Raw genomic sequence first — 25,664 nt, 5'->3', positions numbered from 1 at the left:
GACCATTTGTCAAAAAGAAAAGAGATAGCAGGTCCAGGAAACCCAGGACTCCTTGGAACTGTTGAGGGTTATTTAGAGGGTAACCCAAGTGAGTCAGAGATGGATAATTCGAGGGAAAGCCACAGGACCATGGTGCCCGAGGCCACACTGGGAAAAGAGAGGGAGGCTGGTGGGCAGATTGGAAAGGTAGTTGTAGCGGGTGACTCAATAGTTCAAGGGATAGACAGTCTCATTTGCAGCTGAGACATTAGTCCCCTATGGTCTGTTGCCTCCTGTGTGCAGGGATTCAGGCCATAACAGAACAGATGAACTTCTGGAAAGGGAGGATGAACAACCAGTGATTGTGGTTCATGTGGAGCCAAGGTAGGGAGAGACAGCTTGGAGAACATACAGGATCAGGTTCAGGAGTTATGGAGCAGTTTCCAGTACAGCGAACTAATTTCAGAAATATTACCTGTGCCACGAGATTCACCAGTTTTCACAAAGATTGGGGAGGTTAATATGTGTCTTGAGGGATGGTATTGAAGGGAGGGGTTTGGATTTTTGGGACATTGTGATCACTTTGGGAAGGGAGAAAGCTGTTCAGAACAGATGAGCAGAAATGGAAATAACCCCCTGGCTGAGAGAGTAAATAATGTAGTGGGGGTAGATTTAAAATTGTAAGGCAGGGGAGTGGTAATACTAATGGGCCTAGTTTTGGAAGTCCTCGTGAGGTCAAAAGAGAGAAGACGGGGAACAGGAAGTGAGGAAAATAATGCCTTATGGTTCTATTCCATAACCAATTGAAGAAGGAGCAGCACTCCAAAAGCTAGTGCTTCCAAATAAACCTGTTGGACTATAACTTGATGTTGTGTGATTTTTAACTTTGTCCACCCCAGTCCAACACCAGCTCCTCCACATCATGAGGAAAAGAAAGTAGTGTTGACAGTGTTGACAGTGAAAAGAAATGTTCACCTTCCAATGGGCAAGAAAGAGTTAAGGGCATGGTTAAACCGTATGTATGAAAATGCACTGAGTGCCGTAAACAAAATTGGAGAACTGGAAGTAAACCTTGTTCTGGTGGATGTGGCTTAGTAGCATTAACAGAATTGTGGCTCAAGCCACAACAGAATAGGACTGGATACTTAACATTTAGATCAAAACGGTTTGGGTACAAAGGGAGGAGGTGTAGCAGTCTTGATCAAAGATAATATCAACGTCCTGGAACAAGATGCAGTTCCTGAGTTGGAATCAATATGGTTGGAGGTGAGAAATGAGAAGGGAGCGGTGACCTGGTTGGGTATTTATTGTCGACCTCCAAATACTGGGGAGGAAGTAGAAGAGACCATTTGTAGGCAGATTATGGAAACAGGGCAAGTAGTTATGTAATGGTTGATGATTTCAATTACCCCAAAGTAGATTGGGAAAAAGATAAAGTGTGGGAAACAAAGGGGGAGAAATTCCTGCAATGTGTACAGGAGAACTTTCTGGAACAGTACATTTGCAGTCCTATCAGGGGGGAAGCTATGCTGAATCTGTTCCTAGGAATGAAGCTGTTCAAGTTGAGAACATCAGAGTGGGGAGGATTTTGGAACCAGTAATTATAATAAATTAAGTTGGAAAAGGAAAAAAACAGTCAAGGATTAAAGTCCCAGAGTAAAAAAGGGCAGGTATCAGGGGTCTAAATGTTGAACTGGATTTGAAACACATTTTGGTGAATAAAGGATTGGAAGAAAAATGGGCGATTTTCAAAACTGAAATGAATAAGGCACAAGGTAGGCCCATACCGTTGAAAAATAAATTTGAAGCTGGAGAACCAGAATGACTAAGAATATTGATGAGAAAATAAAGAAGAAGAAGGAGGCATATGATGCATACTGGAATAGATTAGATTCCCGACAGAATGAAAACAGGCCCTTTGGCCTAACAAGTCCACACCAACCCTCTGAAAAGTAACCCACCCAAACCCATTACCCTACCCTATATTTACCCCTGACTAATGCACCAAACACCATGGGCAATTTTGCATGGCCAATTCACCTGACCTGTACATCTTTGGATTGTGGGAGGAAACCAGAGCACCCGGAGGGAACTCACACAGACACGGGGAGAATGTGCAAACTCCATACAGACAGTCGCCTGAGGCAGGAATCGGACTCAGGCCCCTGGTGCTGTGAGGCAGCAGTGCTAAGCCACCATGCCACCCCAATAGTAATAGCAATAGAAATCAGGAAGAGTATCTCAAATGCAGGAGAGAGCCTAAGGTTGGAATGAGGAAGGCTAAGAGGAAGCATGAGGAATGAAAGGCAGGCTGTCCTAAAACAAATTGAAACATGTTCAATTAGAAAAGATTAGTGAAGGACAGAGAGAAGTTCATAAGTAACTAGCAGGGTTAAGCTGCTCACTGAAGCAAAGGGTGTGGCAGAGGTATTAAGGTACAACTATTTTGCTTCTGTCTTTATTAAGTTAGAAGATGGTGACAATGTCCCAGTTGAAAATTTGGGTATTGAACAACTGAGCAGTGCAGTGATAGATAAAGAAGAGGTGTTAACAAGGCTGGCAGCACTCCAGGCAGAGAAGTCGCTAGGCCCAGATGCATCCTAGATTGTTGAGAGAAGTAAGTGAGAAAATTGTTGAGCCATTGGCAGAAAATTTTCAAGCCTCTCTGTGCACAGGATTAGTCCTGGGGTACTGGAGGATTGCAAATCTGATGCCATTGTTTAAGAAAGGAGAAAAGGGTAACCCAAGAAACTAGAGATCTTTCAATTTGATATCAATAATGGGAATAATGGGGAAACTGATGGAGGCCGTAATATGGGATAAGATAGATATACACTTAGAGAAAAATAAGTTAATACATGACAATCAACATGGCTTTGTCAAGGGCAGGTCGTGTCTGACAAAATTTACTGAGCTCTTTGGCAAGGTGACACAGGTAATGGATGAGGGTAATGCTATGGATGTTATATATCTGGACTTTCAGAAAGTATTTGATACAGTGGCACATGGCAGGTTGATTAGCAAATTAGAAATATTTAGGATTGATGTGCCCTTGGCAGCATGGATAGAAGATGGCTAAAAGATAGGAAACAGAGAGTAGGATATAGATGAGCATTTCTAAAATTGAAGACAAATTAAAATTAGTGTCTGCTGGGGATCATTGATGGGATCCTTGCTTTTTTGATTGATATAAATGATTTGGATATGGGTGTTGTGGGCAAAATGACTAATTTTGCAGACAATATTAACCTAGGGAGAACAGTGAATTGTGAGGGTGATACTGAGCAACTTCAGAGGGACAATGACAAGTTGGCCAAATAGATAGGAGCCTGGCAGATGAATTTCAATGCAGTAAAATATGATATAGTACATTTTGGTAGAAGAAATGTGAGGAGAAAATATTCCAATGGTATAACCTTGAGATTAATACAGGAGCAGAGGGACATCAGGGTTCATGTACATAATCCTCTGAAGATGGCCAGGCAAGTTTGAAATTGTTAAGGAGGCTTAGAGGCAGTGTATAAAAGCAAGGAAGTGATGCTACACCTCTATTAATCATTGCTGAAAATGTGTTGCTGGTAAAGCACAGCAGGTCAGGTAGCATCCAACGAACAGGAGAATCGACGTTTCGGGCATAAGCCCTTCATCAGGATTCCTGATGAAGGGCTTATGCCCGAAACGTCGATTCTCCTGTTCCTTGGATGCTGCCTGACCTGCTGTGCTTTACCAGCAACACATTTTCAGCTCTGATCTCCAGCATCTGCAGACCTCACTTTCTCCTCTATTAATCATTGGTCAGGCCACATTTGGAGTATTGTATTCAGTTCTGGGCACCTTATTTAAGGAAGGATGTTGAGGCCCTGATAGAGTGCACAAGAGAATGGTAAGGTCCAAGGGAGTGTTGCTGAACAAAGAGACCTTGATGTGCAGGTTCATAGCTCCTTGAAAATGGAGTTGCAGGTAGATAGGATAGTGAAGAAGACGTTTGGTATGCTTTTCTTTATTGGTCAGAGTATTGAGTACAGGAGTTGGAAGGTCATGTTGCGGCTGTACAGGACATTGGTTAGGCCACTGTTGGAATATTGTGTACAATTCTGGTTTTCCTTCCTATCGGAAAGATGTTGTGAAACTTGAAAGGGTTCAGAAAAGATTTACAAGGATGTTGCCAGGTTTGTAGGATTTGAGCTATAGGGAGAGGCTGAACAGGCTGGGGCTGTTTTCCCTGGAGCGTCGGAGGTTGAGGGGTCACCTTATAGAGGTTTACAAAATTATGAGGGGCATGGATAGGGTAAATAGGCAAAGTCTTTTCCCTGGGGTCAGGGAGTAGACAGCATAGGTTTAGGGTGAGAGGGGAAAGATATGAAAGAGACCTACGGGGCAACTTTTTCACACATGTATGGAATGAGCTGCCAAAGGAAGTAGTAGAGGCTGATACAATTGCAATATTTAAGAGGCATTTGGATGGGTATATGAATAGGAAGGGTTTGGAGGGATATGGGCCGGGTGCTGGCAGGTGGGACTAGATTGGGTTGGGATATCTGGTCGGCATAGACGGGTTGGACCGAAGGGTCTGTTTCCATGCTGTACATCTCTATGACTCTATTAGAGAAATTGAGCTTATTCTACTTGTAACAGAGAACATTAAGAGTGACTTGGTTGAAGTGTTCAAAGTTATGAACTATTTTGACAGGATAAAAAAGAATATTCTGTTTCCACTATTTTGTATGTTAATAACGATGGGTCACAATTTCAAGATGGTCGGCAAGACAGCTTCGTGTGACATGAGACCAAACTTGAGTTGTTAGGATTTGGAATGAGCTGCCTGGGAGATTGCCAGAGGCAGATTCCATAGGAGGGTCCAAAAGAGAGATGGATATATATTTGAAAATGATGAATTGATAGGGCTAAGGACATAGGGATAGAGAATGGGGTGAGCTGGGTAGCTCTATCAGTAGCTAGCACAAGCATGATGGGTCAAATGGTCTCTTCCTGTACTGTAAAATTCTATGATTCTATGAATTTCTGCAAATGTCCCGTTAAAAGGAAAAGGGGCACTGAAAGAATTAATCCTCAACCAGTGAGCATTAGTTTGAGAATGTGTATCCATGGCTTCCAAGAAAATTGAGTGTGGATTTTTAGTGCACTACCCCAATGAGTAAATATCCTTTAAAAAAATTCCAGGATTTCAATTCACTTCTTCACCAAAAGTAACCAATTCTTTCGTTCCCAATGTTTGCTTCAATCTGTCCATTAGTTTTAGAGAAATGTTATAAGCAGACTGACAGATTGAGGTGAAAACATTACCACCATTAACCTTCACTGGCACAGGTAATAATAAAGAAAATACACACAGGCACACCTAATCTCTTATGCTCTGGAATACGTTGTCAAAAAAGGGATTGTTGGTAACTTTTAAAAGGGAATTGGATATAAATGTAAAGAGAAAGTATTCATAGAATTTCTATAGCATGAAATCAGGCCATTTGGCCCATTGAGTCCACACTGACCTTCCAAAGAGCATCTCACTCAGACCCATCCCCCTAACCCTGCAGTCCCCATGGATATTCAACCTAACTGGCACATCCCTAGACATTAGGGGCAATTTAGCCTGGGCAATTTAGCCTGGCCAATACACCTGTCCTGCACATCTTTGAAATGTGGGAGGAAACCGGAGCACCCTAAGGAAACCCACGGAGAAACAGGGAGAATGTGGAAACTCCATATAGACAGTTGCCCGAGGAAGGAATCAATTGAGTCTGTGGCATTGTGAGGCAGCATTGCTGACCACTGAGCCACCATGCCAGTTTATTTGGAAGAGTGTGGACTAATTGAATAACTTACAAACAACTGGCACAGGCAAGTAATTACCTTTTTCTTTGTGTTATGATTCTACAGTATCAAAATAGTTTTCCTTATTTGAGAAGACAGAAATTGTATTAGTGCTTTTAAAGGAAAAAATGCTAAATATTTTACCTTTAAGAATTTCCATTGACAATGAGAGGAACGATATATTCTGTAAGAAACATTTTTCCAAACAAATCTGGTTAAAACATTTTACAGCAAAGCAAAACACATTTTTTCTTTATCGCATTTAAATTTGTTGAAGATTTCTAAAGATATTTTCATTAAAAAGTGGACTGCAATTAACACATTGACCACAATGAAAGCATTGAGGAGAAAGTGAGGTCTGCAGATGCTGGAGATCAGAGCTGGAAATGTGTTGCTGGAAAAGCGCAGCAGGTCAGGCAGCATCCAGGGAACAGGAGAATCGACGTTTCGGGCATGAGCCCTTCTTCAGGAATGGGGAAAGTTTGTCCAGCAGGCTAAGATAAAAGGTAGGGAGGAGGGACTTGGGGGAGGGGCGTCGGAAATGTGATAGGTGGAAAGAGGTCAAGGTGAGGGTGATAGGTCAGACTGGGGTGGGGGCGGAGAGGTCGGGAAGAAGATCTCAGGTTAGGAAGGCGGTGCTGAATTTGATGGATTTGACTGAGACAGGGTGGGGGGAGGGGAAATGAGGAAACTGGTGAAATCCGAGTTCATCCCTTGTGGTTGGAGGGTTCCTAGCCGGAAGATGAGGCGTTCTTCCTCCAACCGTCGTTTTGTTGTGGTCTGACGATGGAGGAGTCCAAAGACCTGTATATCCTTGGTGGAGTGGGAGGGGGAATTGAAATGTTGAGCTACAGGGTGGTTGGGTTGGTTGGTCCAGGTGTCCCAGAGGTGTTCTCTGAAACGCTCCGCAAGTAGCCGGCCTGTCTCCCCAACCCAGGGTGGCTCAGAGGAAGGAATGCAGCATTAGACCTCCCAATTAAACATCTGTAAATGATTAATAGGCTTAGGACTGTACTTTTAGAAATAAAGACACCAAAAAAACTGGTAACATAAAAGAGCATCATCAGTGTCTTTAAAGAGAAAAGACAGGTTGATATTCTGGTTGGGAAGAAGTTGCATTTGTATCATGTTTGAAAGCATCAGGAAATTACAAATAATTTTGCAGTCCATCACTTTTGAAGTACGATTTTTATTATATAAGAAAGCTTATGAAAACCAAATTGTGCACAACAACTTACCATGAACAAGACAGAAATGAATGGTTAATCTAATTAGGTGGGATTGGCTGAATGTTGGTCAAACATTGGTCAAAATGAATATCTCTTTAAATAGTATCACCTGAGTAAACTGGCAGGCTGTTAATCTGATATGTCTTTTCTCATTGTAGGCATTTGGGGGATATTTCTTTACAGGCAGGACTTGAAACCAAAATTGTGGCTCAGAGGCAGGGACACTACCACTGTTTCACAATTGCCCGTTTTGTCTTAGTAAGTGTTGTCAGACCTTTTTTTGTTTAGTGACCAATTTCCTTTCTGTCAAAGGTTTGCAGTTTTTCAGGGCACGAGGCATTGCTGTTGCTACTGCTGAATCATTTGGAATTAATGCGATGGACTTCAGAATTCATCATTTTGTGATTATATTAGACTTAATATTACAGTCCCCTGGAGTTGGATGGCAGTTGAGCGGTGGGGCAGATATAAAATTGCACTGATGCCATGCTCATTTCCTACTGATATTTTACCCCTGTCAGGGTAGGAGCTAAGTGCCCCCCCCCACCATGAACCAATTAATGGCCACTTAAGAACCTTCACTCACTGTCACTTCATCTGAGGCAAGGAGTGTGGCACCAAGTGTCCAAGTTGTCAGGTTAAAGCTGGCCAGGGTAGGGGTATTGTGACTGCTGATTGGCTCCTTGTTCCCATCAGAGAATTCCACCTCCACCTCTCCATCCCCACAACCACCTCCAGCACCAGCATTCCCCTGCATCCCATCGCGTTACCCTTAACTCTCACAGTGACGATTCTGAATCCCATACCCTCTCCCTTGGCTCTGGCAAGACCACAGAGTCACCTGGAAGTACAGGTTCCAGACTCCTCGACCTCAACACTGTATGCAATCCCAGTTGTGGCCACTGCACCCAATGGCATAGTTGTGCCAAGAGATTGGCCAATTATTTGCTTGACTGACACCACTCAGAGGCAGAACCTCTTCTCCAATAAAGCTAAAAGACTGCACAAAGACAATTAATGATCAGGCAGCCATGGAAAGCAAACTGATCAAATATGGGAAGGTACTTGTGCAGGATCCGAGGATCCCAACCTCTCCTGGACTTAAATGCAGCTCAAAAAGCTTTACCTTCTTTGGCTGGCTGTCTTACAAATTCAGTGTCACTGGGTGAAAACCCTGCAATTTCTTCCCTAATTATCTACCTAGAACAAATATACAGCAGGAATTCAAGAAGGCAGCTCACCATCACTTTCTCAAGGGCAACTAGGGATGAGCAATAAATGTTAGTCCAGCCCGTGACACCCTAGAAAGCATCAAACTTCTTGAGTGTCCCTCGACAATTAGACATAAAGATGCATAGACCAGTTTATTATATAGCTCATGCAGCCATGACAATGAAATCAAAACAGACTTGTCCTCACCTTTTAAACTTTAGCAGGCTCAATACAATTATCAACAAACCCAAAGCTAGTAAAAAGGCAAACAGATAATAGTTTTCATGTATTTTCCCTGAAAAACAAAACAATTTTTTTTCTTTAGCATCATTATTTTATGTCTAATTTCCTCCTCCAAAAAAGTTACTTTGAGGAACAGTTCCACAATTACTCATGTGTGCATCAGTAGCCAACTCAAACACATAGTTACACATAGTAAATTTACTTTCCACATTCATCCACTTTACAGTAGGATATTAGTGGACCAGAAGTGTTTCCCTAACCTGGTATCATTTTTATTAGGACAAGTTCAAATCCTGGCTGAGATCAGTTAACTCAAAAGAGAGCAGGAATTAAACCTGGAACCCTTGTGGAACTTTCTTGCTTCATTATCATGCCCAAACATTTGCCAGCTAAGCTATCAGGAAAGCAATATATTTTAGTTATATACAAAAATTACTTTGCCAAGTTTAGAAACATGGAACTGTTTTGCTTTTGAATATTACAATCAATACAAAACCAAACAATTCAAACCAATATTAAAAAACAAACCCACTAATGACGTAAATAAATAATAATGAATAACTAAGCTAAAAAAGGAAAATCTTGTCAATAATAATATCGATAATAAACATAACATGGCTCAGCAAAGCAAAGCAATAGCCCTCGATCATCGAGAGCGTAAGTTTATACATATTCATATGTTCGTAGTTCCTCCCCTCTAGATACCAAATCAATTACATAGAATTGCCATGGCTATATAAAGGCTCTTATTAGTATGGCGGACAAATCTGAACCGAGGTGGTCCAAAATGGTTACCACGTCTTATAGAAATTTTCAGTTTTATGGTGCACCATACTCGTAAGAAAGTCCAAGGGGATGTCCCATGATTAGCTTATGCCAGCCTGTCAGCCCCAGGGGATCTTCCACCACCCGCCCTAATACAATGTTTGTTCAAGCACAAAAAGTGAGGATGCTGAAAAGCCTGTTTTGTGTACACCTAATGAAAGTGAATTACCAAAGCCAGGAAGAAGAGATACCAGGTCCATCTCCACCTCCGTTCCCAAGGTCTTCTCTATTTCGCCTACCACAGCGCTCCAGTATGCCCGCAGTCTGTGGCAGGATCAGAGACAATGAGTAAGCGTGCCCATGCTCACTCTTCATTTAGGACATATTGGAGATGCTCCTGCTTTAAATTTAGCGAGGTGGTCTGGGGCTAGATGGACCTGTTGAGAATCTTCAATTGCATGGCATGAGTCCTGTCGCAAATCAAGATCCTTCTTGCGTTTTCGCAGATATCCTCCCATATTTCAGAAGAGATCTCAACGTCCAACAGCCTCGCCCATACTCTACTGAGCCATTCGGTCTCATCTGAGGGAACCTCTCCCAATAGATGATAAATGATTGACAGATAATGTGTCCTCAGCACTTAACACACTCTTCTCCATGTCAGACCTTTACGGATCAGTTAGAAGTGTGGTCTCTTTTTGTATGAAGTTTCTAATTTGAAAGAAATGAAAGAAGTCCCTACTGGGCAATTCATATTTCTGAACAAACTGGTCAAAATACATTGGTATGTCCCCTTTGAATAAATCACTCAGACAAAACATGCCCCCAGCTGCCCATAGTTTAAACCCAGAGTCTATCATCCCTGGCTGAAAGCCCGGCAAACCAACTACGGGTATCAAAAATTGTGTTTTGTCAATATTGCCCTCACCCTAACACATTGCCCTCCACGTCTTGACAGTATTGATGACAATGGGACTATGGCATTATTCCTTAACTGTTCTCATTTTGTCTAAGATTGTGTGATCTCTGGTCTTCACTATATGTTACATTTGTTGGAGTTGTTATAGGCTGGGGAGGTTTAATGCATAAGGATCTAAATCATGAAGCAGAGTTTACAGGATGGAAGCATGGATCAGAAAATTATGGCCAACATGTGGCTCAGTGGTTAGCACTGCTGCCTCACAGTGCCGGGGACCTGGGTTTGATTCCACCCTTGGGCAACTGTCTGTGTGGAGTTTGCACATTCTCCCCATGTCTGTGTGGGTTTCCTCCCACAATCCAAAGATGTGCAGGTTAGGTGAATTGGCCATGCTAAATTGCCCATAGCACTCAGCAATATGTAAGTTAGGTGCATTAGTTAACGGTAAATGTAGAGTAGAAAGGGAATGGGTCTGGGTGGGTGACGCTTTGGTGTGGACTTGTAGGGCCGAATGGCCTGTTTCCACACTGTAAGGGTTCTATGACTCTAACAGCAAGCTAATAAGAGGGCATCTTGCCTGAGATGCTTCAATGTCCAACTGAAGTGAGTGAGGGTCCCCCTGGGCCCAATCATTCACATAAGATAGCAATGAGCTTAACTGATAGCATTGATATCTCCTCCCGGTCTGTCAGGTAACTGCAATTTAGCCAATTTAATTAGGGGCTACTTGTGATACCAGATAAAAGAACTAAACCAGCTGTTCAGCCTTCTAAATGTTTGTTTAGTAAAAAGCAGAGGAAGCATTCACATAGGATACAACAGGCGGGACAGAATGTTCATGCTCATGAGGGCTATTCAACCTATCAATATCCAGCTTATCAAAAATGGGAGTAGTAAATATACCTAAGTAGAGAAAGCCCTTTACGACCATCTAAAGGGGAACTGAGACCTGCCCTCAGGATCAGGCACTCTTAGGAGAGCACCCATGAGCATGGCCTCTGACTTTGCAAAATTGATCTTATAACCTGATGCATTGTATCAGATGTAGAACTAAGACTGTTGGGTTTGATAAGAAGATGAGAATGTCATCCGCATACTGTGCGATTAGATTAGATTAGATTAGATTACAGTGTGGAAACAGGCCCTTCGGCCCAACAAGTCCACACCGACCCGCCGAAGCGAAACCCACCCATACCCCTACATTTACCCATTACCTAACACTACGGGCAATTTAGTATGGCCAATTCACCTGACCCTGCACATCTTTGGACTGTGGGAGGAAACCGGAGCACCCGGAGGAAACCCACGCAGACACGGGGAGAACGTGCAAACTCCACACAGTCAGTCGCCTGAGTCGGGAATTGAACCCGGGTCTCTGGCGATCTTATGGACTTCATCCCTACTTCTGGAGCAGTTATATTGGTATCCCTGCATATTGCCTCCGCCAGTGGTTTGATCACCAATGTGAAAAGCAATGGTGACAAGGGACAGCCCTGTCGACTGCCCCTACAAATATAGAACATAGAGTGTTACAGCACAGTACAGGCTCTTCAGCCCTCAATGTTGTGCCGACCTATGAAATTAATCCGATGCCCATCTAACCAACACCGTTCCATTATTAACCATATGTATGTCCAATGCCCATTTAAATGCCCTTAATGTCAGCAAACCCACTAGTGTTACAGGCAGGCCATTCTATGCCCCTACTACTCTCTGAGTAAAGAAATTACCCCAATCTCTGTCCTAAATCTATCATCCCTCAATTTATAGCAATGTTGCCTTGTGTTAGCCTTCACCATCTGAGGAAAAAGGCTCTCACTGTCCACCCTATCTAACCCTCTGATCATCTGATACGTCCTGATTAAGTCACTTCTCAACCTTCTTCTCTCCAACAAAAACAGCCTCAGTTCCCTCAGCCTTTCCTCATAAGACCTTCCTTCCATACCAGGCAACATCCTAGTAAATCTCCTCTGAACCCTTTCCAAAACTTCCACATCCTTCCTATAATGGGGTGACCAGAACTCTACGCAATACTCCAGGTGCAGCCTTACCTGTGTCTTGTACAGCTGAAGCATGATCTCGTGGCTCCAAAACTCAATCCCCTGACCAATAAACGCCAAAACACCGTATGCCTTCTTAACAATCCTATCAACCTGGGTGGCAACTTTCAGTGATTTATGCACCTGGACACTGAGATCTCTCTGTTTAACTACACTGCCAAGAATTTTACCATTAGCCCAGTATTCTGCATTCCTGTTACTTCTACTGAAGTGAACTACCTCATGCATTTCCACATTAAACTCCATTTGCCACTTCTCAGCCCAGTTCTGCATCTTATCTATATCCCTCTGTAACCCACAACATCCTTCAACACTATCTGCAACTCTGCCTACCTTAGTGTCATCCGCAAATTTACTATTTCTGCAAAATATTAAGATTGCTTTATTGTACACCATTGGTGAGAACCACAGCAAGACCCCCTCCCACCTGATGAAAGTCTCTCCTAGGCCTAACTGCTTCAAAATATGAAAAAGATATGGCCACAGGGCCCTTTTCCGAATCAAAGGAGATCACCAATCCCTGTACCGATCACTGTTGACATACTTGGATCACATTAAGTGATCTGATATTATCTGTCGATCTGCGACCTTTTATGAACCCTGTCTGGTCCTCCTTCATGATGGAGGGCAGTACAGTTTCTAGCCTTAATGCCAGAATCTTGGGTAGGATTTTGAAATCGACATTCAGGACTGAAATGGGTCTATAGGAAGCACAGTCCATTTTTAAGAATGAGAGAGATGTTCGCCTCTCTTAGAGGTGATGGGAGGAAGCCATGACTATGTAAGTCTTTAAACTGAGCATTGGCCCTGAAAAATACTTATAAATTTCTTATAGAACTCACTGGGGAGCCGACAGGACCGGGCGCCTTTCCATTCTGGAACTGCCTCACAGCCTCCTGCACCTCTGACAATGTGACATTGAGGAGAGACTGTTATTCAGGGGTCACTCCCAGAAGATCAAAATTCTTAAAAAATGACTCCATCCTAACCTGCCCACTCTCACAGCTTTCAGCTTGGTATAATTCAGAGTAAAATATCTGGAATGCTGCATTAATCCTTTTACAATCCTCGGTCAAATTTCCAGTGTCCTCCCTGATCAAGATAATGGCCTGGGGAGGGAGAGGCGGGGGGTGGAGGGGGGCACTCCTTTTCCTAGCAAGATATGCTAGGTACTTGCCCTGCTTATCCCTATGCTCAAACAGCCTTTGACTTGCAAATGTAAGCTCCCTCTCAGCTGTCCATGTGAGCATGGAGTTCAGCGTAGACTGAAGCGCCGTGATCCTCTGCAGTTTATCCAGTGAGAGCCTTTTCAGCTACTTTCAGACACATCTCAAGCAAACGCTGCTGCTCACCCCTCTGTTGCTTCTTACTGGCTGAAAAGGAAATAACCAACCCCCAGCATTGGCTTTAGCTGTTTCCCAAAGCATGGATGGGCTACTTACCGAGCATAGACCATCCGTTTGTTAAGAAGATATCGGCGAGCCTTTGGGCAATCTGTCTACCGTAGGGTGTATGAGACAATTGAAATCTCCTCCTACATTGATATGTAAAAATGTAAGGTTAACCAGTCTAGAAAGTGCATCTGTCAAGAATTTAAGCAGGTGGGCCGGAATACAGTAAACACTTAAGATTCTGTAATCTTCCCCATGTATCAAAGCTTTAAGGATTACAAATCTCCCATTTGTGTCTTTAATGCACTCTAATAACTTAAATGGGATATTCTTCCTAACTAAAATGGCCACCGCTCTACTCCTCGTATTGAAAGATGAAAAATAAACCTGGTCATACCCATTCTGTTGCAGCTTCAAATGCTCTGCATCATCTAAGTGTGTCTCATGTAATTAGGCAACATCCACTCTCTTCCTTTTAAAGCTGAAAAGTATCTTCTACTCCTCTTGACAGATGAATGACTCCCCTTAGTATTCCAGGTGCATCACTTAAACACATCCTTAGCCATAACCTTCTATAGCACCATTTAGACTCCAGAGAGAGAAGAACCTGAACTATAGATCACTGAGCTATCCACAAAACCCAAAAACTACATAAACTAAAATAACTACAGCCAACAAATCTACAAAACTTACAAAAATTATGTACAACAAAAACAGAAAAACAAATAATTGCCAAAAACACTGGTTGGAGGACTTTCCCCCCCATTCGAAGGGGGTACCTATACAGCCTACAACCCTACTAACCATCCCAACTGCCGTCTCAACTCCTACCAGCTAGGGTCGCGCCACATACACCGACTACCCGGTAGAGAATAAAAAACACCCATGAGCAAGGTTAATACTATAGACAAGTAAACTAAAAATAAATAAGTCACTCATCCCTTAACATAACTTAGAAATTAAAGATAAATACTCTATCCATCCCTGACATCATTTCACACAACTTATTATCAGAAAGGAGACTCCACCAAGTCCTCTTTAAACAAAAGCAAACCTGAACAGCTCTGTCCTCTACACCTATTCGGCCATTCGACTTAAGTCAACATGTTCACAAAGTTCTTCGCTTTCTTTGGCAGGTCAAACAAATGTATGGATTCATTATGATTGATCTGAAACTCCGCTGGATATCTTAAAGAATACTGGATCCCAAGCTCTCTCAATCTCCCCTTGATGCCGTTGTAGGACATCCTTTTCCAGACCGCTGTCGCCGAGAAGTCTTGGAAAAACATGACCCTGGAGCCGCCAAGTCTTCAAATCCCTCCCCTGGGCTTTAGAGGCTCCCTTGACCCTCTGGTTGTCTTTACAATGATGGAACCTTACCAGGACAGGGCACGGGCACTGATCTGCACCTGCCTTTCGTGACACAATCCGGTGGGCTTTTTCAATTGTTATCCTTCCCTTCTCAACCTCCAAACCAAGAATCTCGGGAACCACCTCTCAAAGAACTTCACCAACTGCTCACCTTCCGGCCCCTCTGGTATGCTAACAACACGCTGGTCCTTTCTTCTGCCTGTTTAAGGGATCGTCTACCAGATCCAACAGACCCTGGGCCTATGTTTCCAGGGCTTCAATGCGGCTCTTGGAGAAGTCAGTCTCTGCCTCTACCCCTGCAGCCCAGCGCTTGAGCTCATTGGTCCTTTTTCCCAAGTCTTGCAGCATAGCAGTTACAGGAGTCATCTTCTCATCAATTATTTCCAAGATCTGCTTCCCCAGGACCTCATGAGATTTGGCCAGCTCCTCAACTCGGGTCTGGTGAGTAAGCAAACATTCAGTTTCAGAGGTCAGGACCATGGTACTGGCCCTGGGTGAGCTCCCTCCTTTCTTCAGCATCCCCCAGCTGCAAAGACAAAGGTGAGTAGATTCTTTTCAGGTTTCTAGCTCTTTTACTATGTTTTACTCACAGAAAAGCATTTTGGATGGGTTCTGGCTTAGCACGGAGCCCATCAAACGCAATCCTAACAGAACGCCACCATCTTGGATCCTGCCATGAATATTTTACTATTTTGTTGCTCAGCAATGTGAGCAAAGTAGTCAGAAATGTAAGCAGGCTGACCAAATGGGAAGAGCTAAACTGAACACAGAATCACGGAAAATGGCTACAATCAAATGTCAAGGCCACAGTTAATAATTCCTATTAGTTAATGCGCCAACCCAATTTTGCAAGATCATCACAGATGTTCTTAGATCAGATGGTACAGTTCTGAATCTCTACAAACTCAGGTACTGAAAAGGTAGATCTCCACGACAGAGCTAGATAGATGTGCCAAAGCCTCAAGAAATAGTTGTTAGCATTTGGAAACTGGGACCCAATAGGTCATATTCATCCCTGTACTGCCACATAAAGTATGACATGTTCTGATTAGGCTGCTTAAAAATTTGGGCTTTCATTGCTAATGGGGATGTCAATTTCTGCCTCAGTCTCCTTTGGAAAAAGGAACTTCCATGAAACTTGTCTATGTTAAAGCAGGGTCATATATTCTCTATTGATGTGATATATAGTTATGTAAATGCTAACTACAGGGCATGGAATTTCACTCAGGCTGTTTGACCAGCTTGGCAACTCTCCAACGAAACATCTGCTTAGGGATTCAAATCGGGAAACCTACTGGCGTCAAGTTTAAAAAAAGGACAGAGATAAACAAATTAACCTATTAAACAAAAGTTCATCAAAATTTACATACCTAAAGAAAGAAAACCAAAATTTAAAATCACCAGTTTGGGGCAAAAAAACTTTGAACTTTTGTACTTCACATTTGTGAAAGCAATCCCACATCAAGATGTTCTCTGGGGCTTCCCTCCTCAGACGCTGCAGTATTCACTTCTCTTTCTTTAAGAGGTAGTGAACCTCCTGTCTGCTACAGACCAGAGCTCTCTATGTCCAATGCCCAAAAGGGAGCAATCTATAATCCAAGTAATTTTATTTGTACCCCCCATCTCAGTACATTTTCACAATCAAACTGGTAACATAATATTAAGTAGAAAAGAGGAAATAAAGGAAATAAAGCAAACAGCACAACCTGGTGTGGTAAAATATAATGGTATTTGTTTTTTAGACTTGTACTGTGGGTCACTGTGTTTCAGATACTATAGATAACACTAGGCTTGGCAATGGAAAAGAACAAGGAGCGCTCTAAAATAAGAATAATTAATTGGAGGAGGGCCAATTTCAATGACGTGAGACAAATCCAGCCAACATAAGTCTAAATTACAGGTTGACAGACAAAACTATAGCTGAACAATGAGCTGTCATTAAAAAGGAGATAGGTCTGATATCATAGGTCAGGCAGCATCCCAGGAGCAGGAAATTCGACGTTTCGGGCAAAATGATTTTCCTGCTCCTCGGATGCTGTCTGACCTGCTGTGCTTTTCCAGCACCATGCTGATCTAAACTCTGGTTTCCAGCATCTGCAGTCCTCACTTTTGCATAGGTCTGATATAGTCAAGGTAACTTCCATAAGCAGAAAAGGTAGGGCAACAAAACCCAGAGCTCCCTGAGTGATCAAATATGAAACAGGAAAGAGTACATATGACAAATTCAGGTGAATAATACAATGAGAATCAGATTTAATACAGAAGATTTGATGAAGAATTGGAAAAAACAAATGAAAAAAGCAAAGAGAGAGTGTGAGAAGAGAATGATAATGAACATTAAAAAATTCAATTTTGATATATAAATCATAAAATGATGGAAAAAGGATATAGCCAGAAGTCAAACAACACCAGGTTAAAGACTAACAGGTTTATTTAAAATCAAAAGTTTTCAGAGCATTGCCCTTGACGAAGGGGCAGCACTCTGCAAGTTTTGATTTCAAATAAACCTGTTGGACTATAACCTAGTGTCGTGTGACTTCTGACCTTGTCCACCCCGTTCCAACACCAGCACCTCTACATCACAGAAAAAGGATAAGTTGGGCTGATTAGGGACCTAAAAGGAAACTTAGACATGGAGGTGGGGTGCTGGTTGAGGTGCTTTATGTCTATGGTGGGAAATGCTACCCAAATCATAGACGAAGAAGGGACAGCTGACACACTTAATGGATTTAAATTAGTAAAGAGGTGTTAACATGCAAGCTGTGCATAAAGTTGCTGAACTATCAGGCCTCAATGAAATGTATCCAAGGATACTAAAGGAGGAATGGAAATGACAGAGGCATTGACAGTAATATTCCAAATCTCTGGCAACAAGGTTTTGCCAAAGGACTAGAGAATTGCATGTACACGATGACCCCCGTATCCACGAGTGCGGTTGCCGTGGTTTAAGTTACCTGCAGTTTACTGCAGCTCGAACATATAAAAGGGAACATTCCAGAACCATGGACCAGGGGACTGCTGGGAAGGTACGTTTCATATTTAAATTAACGGGTTCACACCTATTCGCGGTTTCGGCCTTCTGCAGTAGCTCCTGGAATGTATCCCCCGCAGGTACGGGGTGGGGGGGGTTGGTGGTGGTGGGGAACTACTGTACTACACCCTTGTTCAATAACTCATTTAAGAATAAGCCTAGTAACTACAGGCCAGACACTAACCTTGGCAGTATGCAAACTTTAAGGAACAATAACTCAAGACAAATGATTAGTCACTTGGGCAAATTCAAGAAGGAAATTCAGTCATGGATTTATTAAGAGAAAATCGTGTTTCACTAATTTTCTTGAGGTAATGGAAAGGCTTGATGATGATAGTATAGTTGATGTAAATAGACTTGCAAAAGGCATTTGATACATAACAGTCTTGTGAGCAAAGTTAGAACTGATGGCATAAAAGACATAATAACAACATGGATAACTAACTGACTGAGTGGCAGGAAAGAGCTGGTAAAGGTGAGTTACACAGGCTGAAGGAAGGTTTAAAATATGGTTCCCTACAGGTTGGTGTTAAGAATTCCACTCTTCCTGATATAAGTTAATGACCATGGGATGGTACAATAGCTCAGTAATTAGCACTGTTGCCTCACGGTGCCAGGGATCTGGGTTCAATTCCGCCCTTGGGTGACTATCTGTGTGGAGTTCACATATTCTCCCCTTGTCTGCATGGGTTTCCTCTCATTGTCCAAAGATGTGCAGGTTATGTGGATTATCTGTGCTAAATTGCCTGTAGTGTCCAGGGATGTGTAAGTGAGGTGGATTAGCCATGGGAGGTGCAGGGATAGGATAGGATGCCCGTCAGAGGGTTGGTGTGGAGTTTTTAGGCCAAATGGCCCATTTCCCCACTGTATGGACAAAATTCTATTCCATCCAGGTCCTGATTTTCTCTCCTAGATTGAGTGAGCAGAAGCGGGAGATTGAGAGTTCCCAGCTGTGCAAAACAATCTTCAAAAATGGCCAGAAACAAAAACAGAAGTTGCTGGAAAAGTTCAGCAGATCTGGCAGCATCTATGAAGAGAAATCAAAGTTGATGTTTCGGATCCAATGACCCTTCCTCAGAATGGTTCTGAGGAAAGACCATCAGATCTGAAATGTTAACTCTAATTTCTCTTCACAGATGCTGCCAGACTTGCAGAGCTTTTCCAGCAACTTCCGTTTTTATTTGAGATTTACAGAATCCGCAGTTCTTCTGGGTTTTTATTTAAAATAGCCCCACACTCTCTCCATTTTCAGTCTGGGAGCAAGGGCTGGATTAAACATTGGGACAGAGGATCTGGGAAGAACTGAGGAAGCTGCCAGTTGTGAAACTGGGCTGGGCAGAAAATATCTTTTGGTCCTCCAGCACTGTTTTTAAAAAAAAATCCAAAATAAGCATGTTTTCAGCTCATCCCTTGACACCCTCAAACTCTCCCAGAGCTGATCCATGTTCACCCACCATCCTTTCCCATTCATCTACTATGTTTACTCACCTGTTATTCACAAGTATCTATGCACAATGAGAAAAAAGGAAAGTTCAATGACTTATGTTTTATGTTTCTGACTACATTTTGTTGAGAAAAATATTTTCATTCATAGAAACATTTCTTCACATCCTGACAGCTTTGACACTTCTTGACAGATCATGACAGGGTTGAGATACCTTTACATTTCTTAACAGTTCTTGACATGTTTTCACACTTTGATAGATCTTCGTATTTCTTGAAATTTATTGATAAATTTGACAAATGCTTTAAAAGTTTAACAGTTCCAAACAGTTATGCACCCTTTGTGCACAATACTTTCGACAGTTAACAATTGCAATGGGTACCTGACAAGCTACCCACAAACCATACCTGACTCTTCCAAAGGATATTTGTGACCTAAACCCCACCCCCAAGTTGTTGGGGACCATATCCATAAGAGGGGTACACTGTCTATCCAAAAGAAATGTGCTGAGAAGAAACCAACTCTGAGCACTCTGGGTTCTGTCCTGAGCACTCTGGGTTCCATAGAGTCAGAATACCAAAATTGCTGTTTAAATTGTGAGCCACCTCAGGGAGTTGAGCAGTTGTGAAGCCCAAAACAACTCTACTCCTGCCCGCATTTATATGGGAGGTTCTGTGCTTAAGGGCAGGAATCCCAATTTTGGGTCCCTTTCAGCACATTGGAAAGATTATACATGTATGTAGATGACGAACGACTTTCAAGTCATTATTGATTTTCATCATAAACATTAAAAATAATCATTCATCACTTTTCCCCAACAAAATCCTTTACAGACACTCACTCACTGTGGACTATCTTGACTTTTGAATTTCTTACTCACCTGATGAAGTTGCAAATGTTTCCTTTCAGTGATTTTCTATACATTCACTCGATGGAATTATCTATCTCTTCCACTCACACGCAATACGGGTAACCAACTTAATGTTCTCAATTATCCTTAAGACAAACCCAGGACCCTTCTCAGCCTTTCTCTTTGGGCTGCTAAAACATCCAAAGACTCCTTTCCAGCCTGAAGACTTCTACAAACTAAACTTGTCCTACCTCAGGTCATGTTCTTCTAAACTGAAAACCTGATTGTGGCTTCTGGACATGTATCTTTTCTGTGGATCACAAAAACTGATGTCATCAATATACAGGAATTATCTCAACAAGTACATTGTTGAATCATTTTGCAAAATCATGTGATTTCTTGATAAGTTCAGTGTTCCAAGTGAATGCACACCACTATCTTAAACAAATGTCACCTTCACAGAACTGAAAACTAAAATCCATTTCCCCCCATTTTTTGAATCCAAGTTTATAAATAATAATATTACATTACAAAGCTTCATCAGGCCTCCCTTTTGAAAAATAAGAAGGTATTTTGATCACAATATATTTTATTATTAGCAACTTTCATATTTACAGTTAACAACTTGTATGGTTGCATTAGACTCCAATAAAACAGTTTCATTGTCATGGAATCTCTGAAAAAGACACTGAAGAGTTGTGGCCCACGTAAATCACAGTCAACAGAGAATTGTTGAATATGTGCTCTTCAAAACTCTTTAGTGTCTACACTAGTGGAGACTTTTAGTCTACACTAAAATCAGAGACTCTTTTCTCACAATTGAATATTTCTGTTTACACTCAGTTAATTTTCTTGGGAAAAAAAATGAACTGGTCATTTAAATCCTATCACATTCTCCTGTTATACCAATACACCAATGCTAATGTCACTGGCATCACTAACCTTTTAATAATTATATGCTAGTAAAACTATTGCTGTAGGCTCAGCTTTCAAATTTTTTTAAAGTGATCTATCATTCTTTTGTCCATTCAAAATTCTTGCCTTCCTTGAATAAACTTGTCAAAGGAGTCATAAGAGTGTGAAATTTGGAATGCACATGCAATGGGGAAGATGGTGGCATTGTGGTAATGTCACTGGACTAGTAATTCAGAGCCCAGCTGAATGACCTGAAGACATGAATTCAAATTCATTAGTCAAATTTGAACTTAATTTTTAAAAAGTGACAATAGAAAGCTAGAGTAATAGCAGCTATTGTCATAAACACCCAATTGGTTCCTTACTGCCCCTTAAGGAAGGAAATCTGCAATTCTCATCTGGTCTGGCCTATTTATGGCTCCAGACCCATGTAATATGATTGATTTCTAACTGCCCTCTAGGTAGTAAATGTTGGCCTTTCTAGTGATGGTCACATCCTATGAACAAATCAAAAATCTCTGCAAATTTCAATATATCACAGAATTTTCACTAAGGCATGGGAAAATCCAATATATCCCTATTTTTTGCTGCTCTGGGTGCTACTTGGCTTTGTCCCACAGTATGACCCAAGTAAGTCACTTTTGCTTTGGCAAATTCACTTTTAGCCAAATTTATGATCAAATTGGCTCTTTGTAACTGATTAAACAGCTCATTCAAGTTATGTAAAGGTTCTCTCAAGTTTGGCCAATACAACCAGAACACTGATGTATGCAACAAATATTAGATAATCTTTTGATGGCCGTGCTTATTAAATATGAAAAATTGCTGGTGCAGTTTTCAGTCCAAATGGCAAGGCTTTAGTTTGATGTGGTGCAAGTGCTATGAGAAAAGTTGATAGTTCTTTGCCTGTGCTAGTCAAAGGCATCTTCCAATAGCCTTTTAACAAGTCAATTTTTATAACTAATCATGTTTATCTAATTCTCTCAATACAATCTTGAAATCGTGGATTCAGATACAAATGTGCTTTTGCTACTATATTAACTTTGTGATCATTGATGTATGGTCTTTGATCCATCTGGTGTCAGCATCAAAACAATAGGAGAGCTTTAGCTACTATGACTCAATTCAACAATGTCATTCTCCATCATGAACTTAATTTCGGTCACTGACTTGAGCTACTCTGTCTGGGCAGAGTCTATAAGGATTTGCTTTATGGGTAACACACCCACATTAACATCATATAAAGCCAAAGTGGTTTCTCCTGGCCTGTTCATATGAATTGATTTATAAATCTGTGATATCTTTCATAAGTCCTTCAATAGTTTCTGAGAGATACCTAATATTCCATTTAACGTTTCTAAGTAGTTCCATTATGTCTAATCTGACCACTGAATGGTCAAATTTTGAATTTTCAATTTCTGATTCATTTTCAAATCATATAATAATTATATTTCCCTTCCTATTTCTCTTACCACTGTAAATACACTTCTGTTCTGACTATCTTCCCTGTCACACTATCACTTTAACATATTACCATTACAGACCTACATTTTTTTCCTCATGTTTGGCATACTCGTCACATAACTCTTCAGGGATTTTTTTATTTGATAATGTCTGGTGAACTTTACAATTCCCCAAAGACAGGTAACAGTACTGAGTTCTGAAGAGCTGTCACTGGACCCAAAACGTTAACTCTGTTTTGTCTCCACAGATACTATTAGACCTACTGAGTTTTTCCAATAATTCCTGTTTGTGTTTCTGATTAGCAGCATCTGAGTTCTTTGGGCTTCTTTTCAAATAATACTAATGCTTAGTCTCCAATAACAAAATTCCAAGCTTTGACCTTGTTATTTGCTCAAGGTTTCAGGATTTATTGAGCACTTTACATACTATGTTTAGACAACAAGCATGCTTTAATCTTTTACACAACTAAAACCCATTTTTCTCTTATCAGACATTAGAGACAACTAGCAGCCATTAGCCATAAGGAAACCAGTGCCTAAGACCCTGAAATGGGGGGATTGTGGTGTCATAATAATGTTATTAGATTAACAATCCAGGTGCCCAGGCTAATGTATTGAGGTGGATGGGTTCAAATCCCACCAATGCTGTTGATGGCATTTAAACGCAGTTCATGAAATCTGGAATTGAAATTTGATAGTTATAAAAACACATCTGGTTCACTAATGCCATTTAAGGAAAATCATCTGTTGCCTTTATCTAGTCTGTCACTGCAGATAAACAGCAGTGTGATTGACTCTTAACTGCCCTCTGAAATGGCCTAGAAAGCCTGTCAGCTCTCAGACAATTAGATATGGGTAACAATTGCTAGCCTTGCCAGTAATGCCCTCATCCAATGAAAGAATAAATTTAGTTCCACCCCCACCTGTGAGGGGGAAGTCACTGAAGCCTGAGAGGATGTGCTGGCAGAGCTTTCAGCTGTCCCTCCCATTAACTCAAAGACTTTCTCCCCAGGAGCATAGATAGGGTGAAAAGACAAGGATCTCTACCCTAAGGTGGAGGAGTTCAAAACTAGGGGGCATATTTTTAAGGTGAGAGGAGAAAGTTTTAAACAGGGATGAGAGGCAACTTTTTTACACAGAGTGGTTCATGTGTGGAATGAACTTCCAGAGGGAATGATGGTTGCAGGTACAATTACAACATGTAAAAGTAATTTGGAAAATTGCATGAATAGGAAAGGTTTGGAGGCATATGGACCAAAAGGAGTCAATTGGGACAATTTAGCTTGGAAACATGATCAATTTGGACTAGTTGGAACGAAAGGTCTGTTTCCATGCTGTATGATTCTATGATTGGATTTGAGAGCACAATATGGTGAGTGCCTCATTGACACATCTCCACAGCTGGGTGAGGCAGAAAGCCAGACTAATCGGGCACTCAGAGCACTCCCACAGATCTGGCACATCCTTGCTCCAGACAGAAGGAAATCCCATGGTCTCAAAATGCACAGAGATACCTTTACAAAACAAAAGAGATGGATGGCTTCCCCTCAGGACACTCCAGGATGACAAAGACCATCCATCTCCCCCTTTCTTGTGATCTCAAAATTTAAAAAAATTAAGGAGCTTTTCCTGCAGTGTCATAATTGAGATTAGGTGTTGTTTCCCATCACTAATTAATGATGTCAGTTTTCTTTTTGCACATGACTCTTTGTGGCAGGAAGCAAATAAATGTGTCACATCCATTTTAAACATCCAAATTCCCAAATTATAACAATATATAACACACACCTTTAGCTCTTTAATTCATTACTCAAATCAAGATGCCAAAATACTGGTCGTTGTGTATTCCAAGTGAATATCAATTGTCTTTCTCAAGCTGATCATTCCATAGGTGACCTTTCACCTCCAACATATGAAGTTATTACAGAAGTGTGAAGAAAACAGAAGAATGCTTTGATGCTTCATTACGTTTCAGTGCCTACTGATTAAAAATGGTAATTCTGAGGTAGCTGGTTTTGAACATTTCATTGTGATTGTTAGGTGATCACAGCGGACATTTTAGTTTGTCAATGTCTTTTTGAAAACATGTTGTAGTCCTAGAATGTCTTGGATATTAAAGTCAAATGACGAACATGGAACATTGATAGTCTATTTCCACGAAGATTGTTACAGTCTGTTTGTGAAAGGCCCCACTGGATGAGAAGTTCAAGAAGGTATCACATTTGCCACAGTAGAGGATACCATTTGTAATTTTGATAAAGCTGTACTCAACCATGTTGAGGACATGTCTTAAAGTATCAACATCAGCAATAAAGGTGACACTCCTAACCAGAAGCACCATTCATCCAACACCAGTCCCTGTTCCCTTCCCTAGCCCTTTCATGAGAATATATTGCAAGACCCAAATGCAGCACGGGTTCTATCTTGTGAATTATTTGCTCGTTTTTCTACCTTAGTTAGTTAAGCTGGTATGTTTGTTTCAGGGGCAATCCATTTCCTGAATCACTGGATCTATTTGCCTGAAAGTAAAATGTTACAAATTCAATAATCTTATTTCCTGGAAAATAGCTACTTCAGATACTGGATTGCCTCATCCCATTGATACTTTACCTTGTCTGTGGGAATACTGAAGAATGCTATGTATTTTTGTGGTAGGTCACTTCACACAATTCCTATCCCAGGATGAAAAAGAAGGATCTAATTATCAATGAGCAAGAAGGTTAAATTACATAGGCAATACTGAACATGTTTCATTTTCCCAGCTGCCTTCTCCCCAGGATATTTCTGATTTTGGAGATAAAGCAAAATAGAACATAGAACATAGAAGAATACAGCGCAGTACAGGCCCTTTGGCCCTCGATGTTGCGCCGATCCAAGCCCACCTAACCTATACTAACCCACTATCCTCCATATACCTATCCAATGCCCGCTTAAATGCCCATAAAGAGGGAGAGTCCACCACT

General features: G+C 41.4%; 1 protein-coding gene across 1 annotated transcript in view; it reads right to left on the bottom strand.

Moving 5' to 3' along the window:
- Positions 1–25,664, bottom strand: part of LOC122557517 (cytokine receptor common subunit gamma-like) — a 61,934-nt gene that overhangs the window by 8,174 nt on the left and 28,096 nt on the right. Inside the window, exons 6-7 of the mRNA XM_043705265.1 lie at positions 8,457–8,544; positions 5,953–5,992 (exon numbers count right to left, since the gene is read on the bottom strand). Coding sequence (XP_043561200.1) covers positions 5,953–5,992; positions 8,457–8,544 — 128 coding nt within the window. The remainder of the gene's footprint in view (positions 1–5,952; positions 5,993–8,456; positions 8,545–25,664) is intronic.

Source organism: Chiloscyllium plagiosum, chromosome 15, assembly GCF_004010195.1.
Source record: "Chiloscyllium plagiosum isolate BGI_BamShark_2017 chromosome 15, ASM401019v2, whole genome shotgun sequence".
NCBI lineage: Eukaryota > Metazoa > Chordata > Chondrichthyes > Orectolobiformes > Hemiscylliidae > Chiloscyllium > Chiloscyllium plagiosum.
This window is presented reverse-complemented; position numbering and strand designations above follow the sequence as displayed.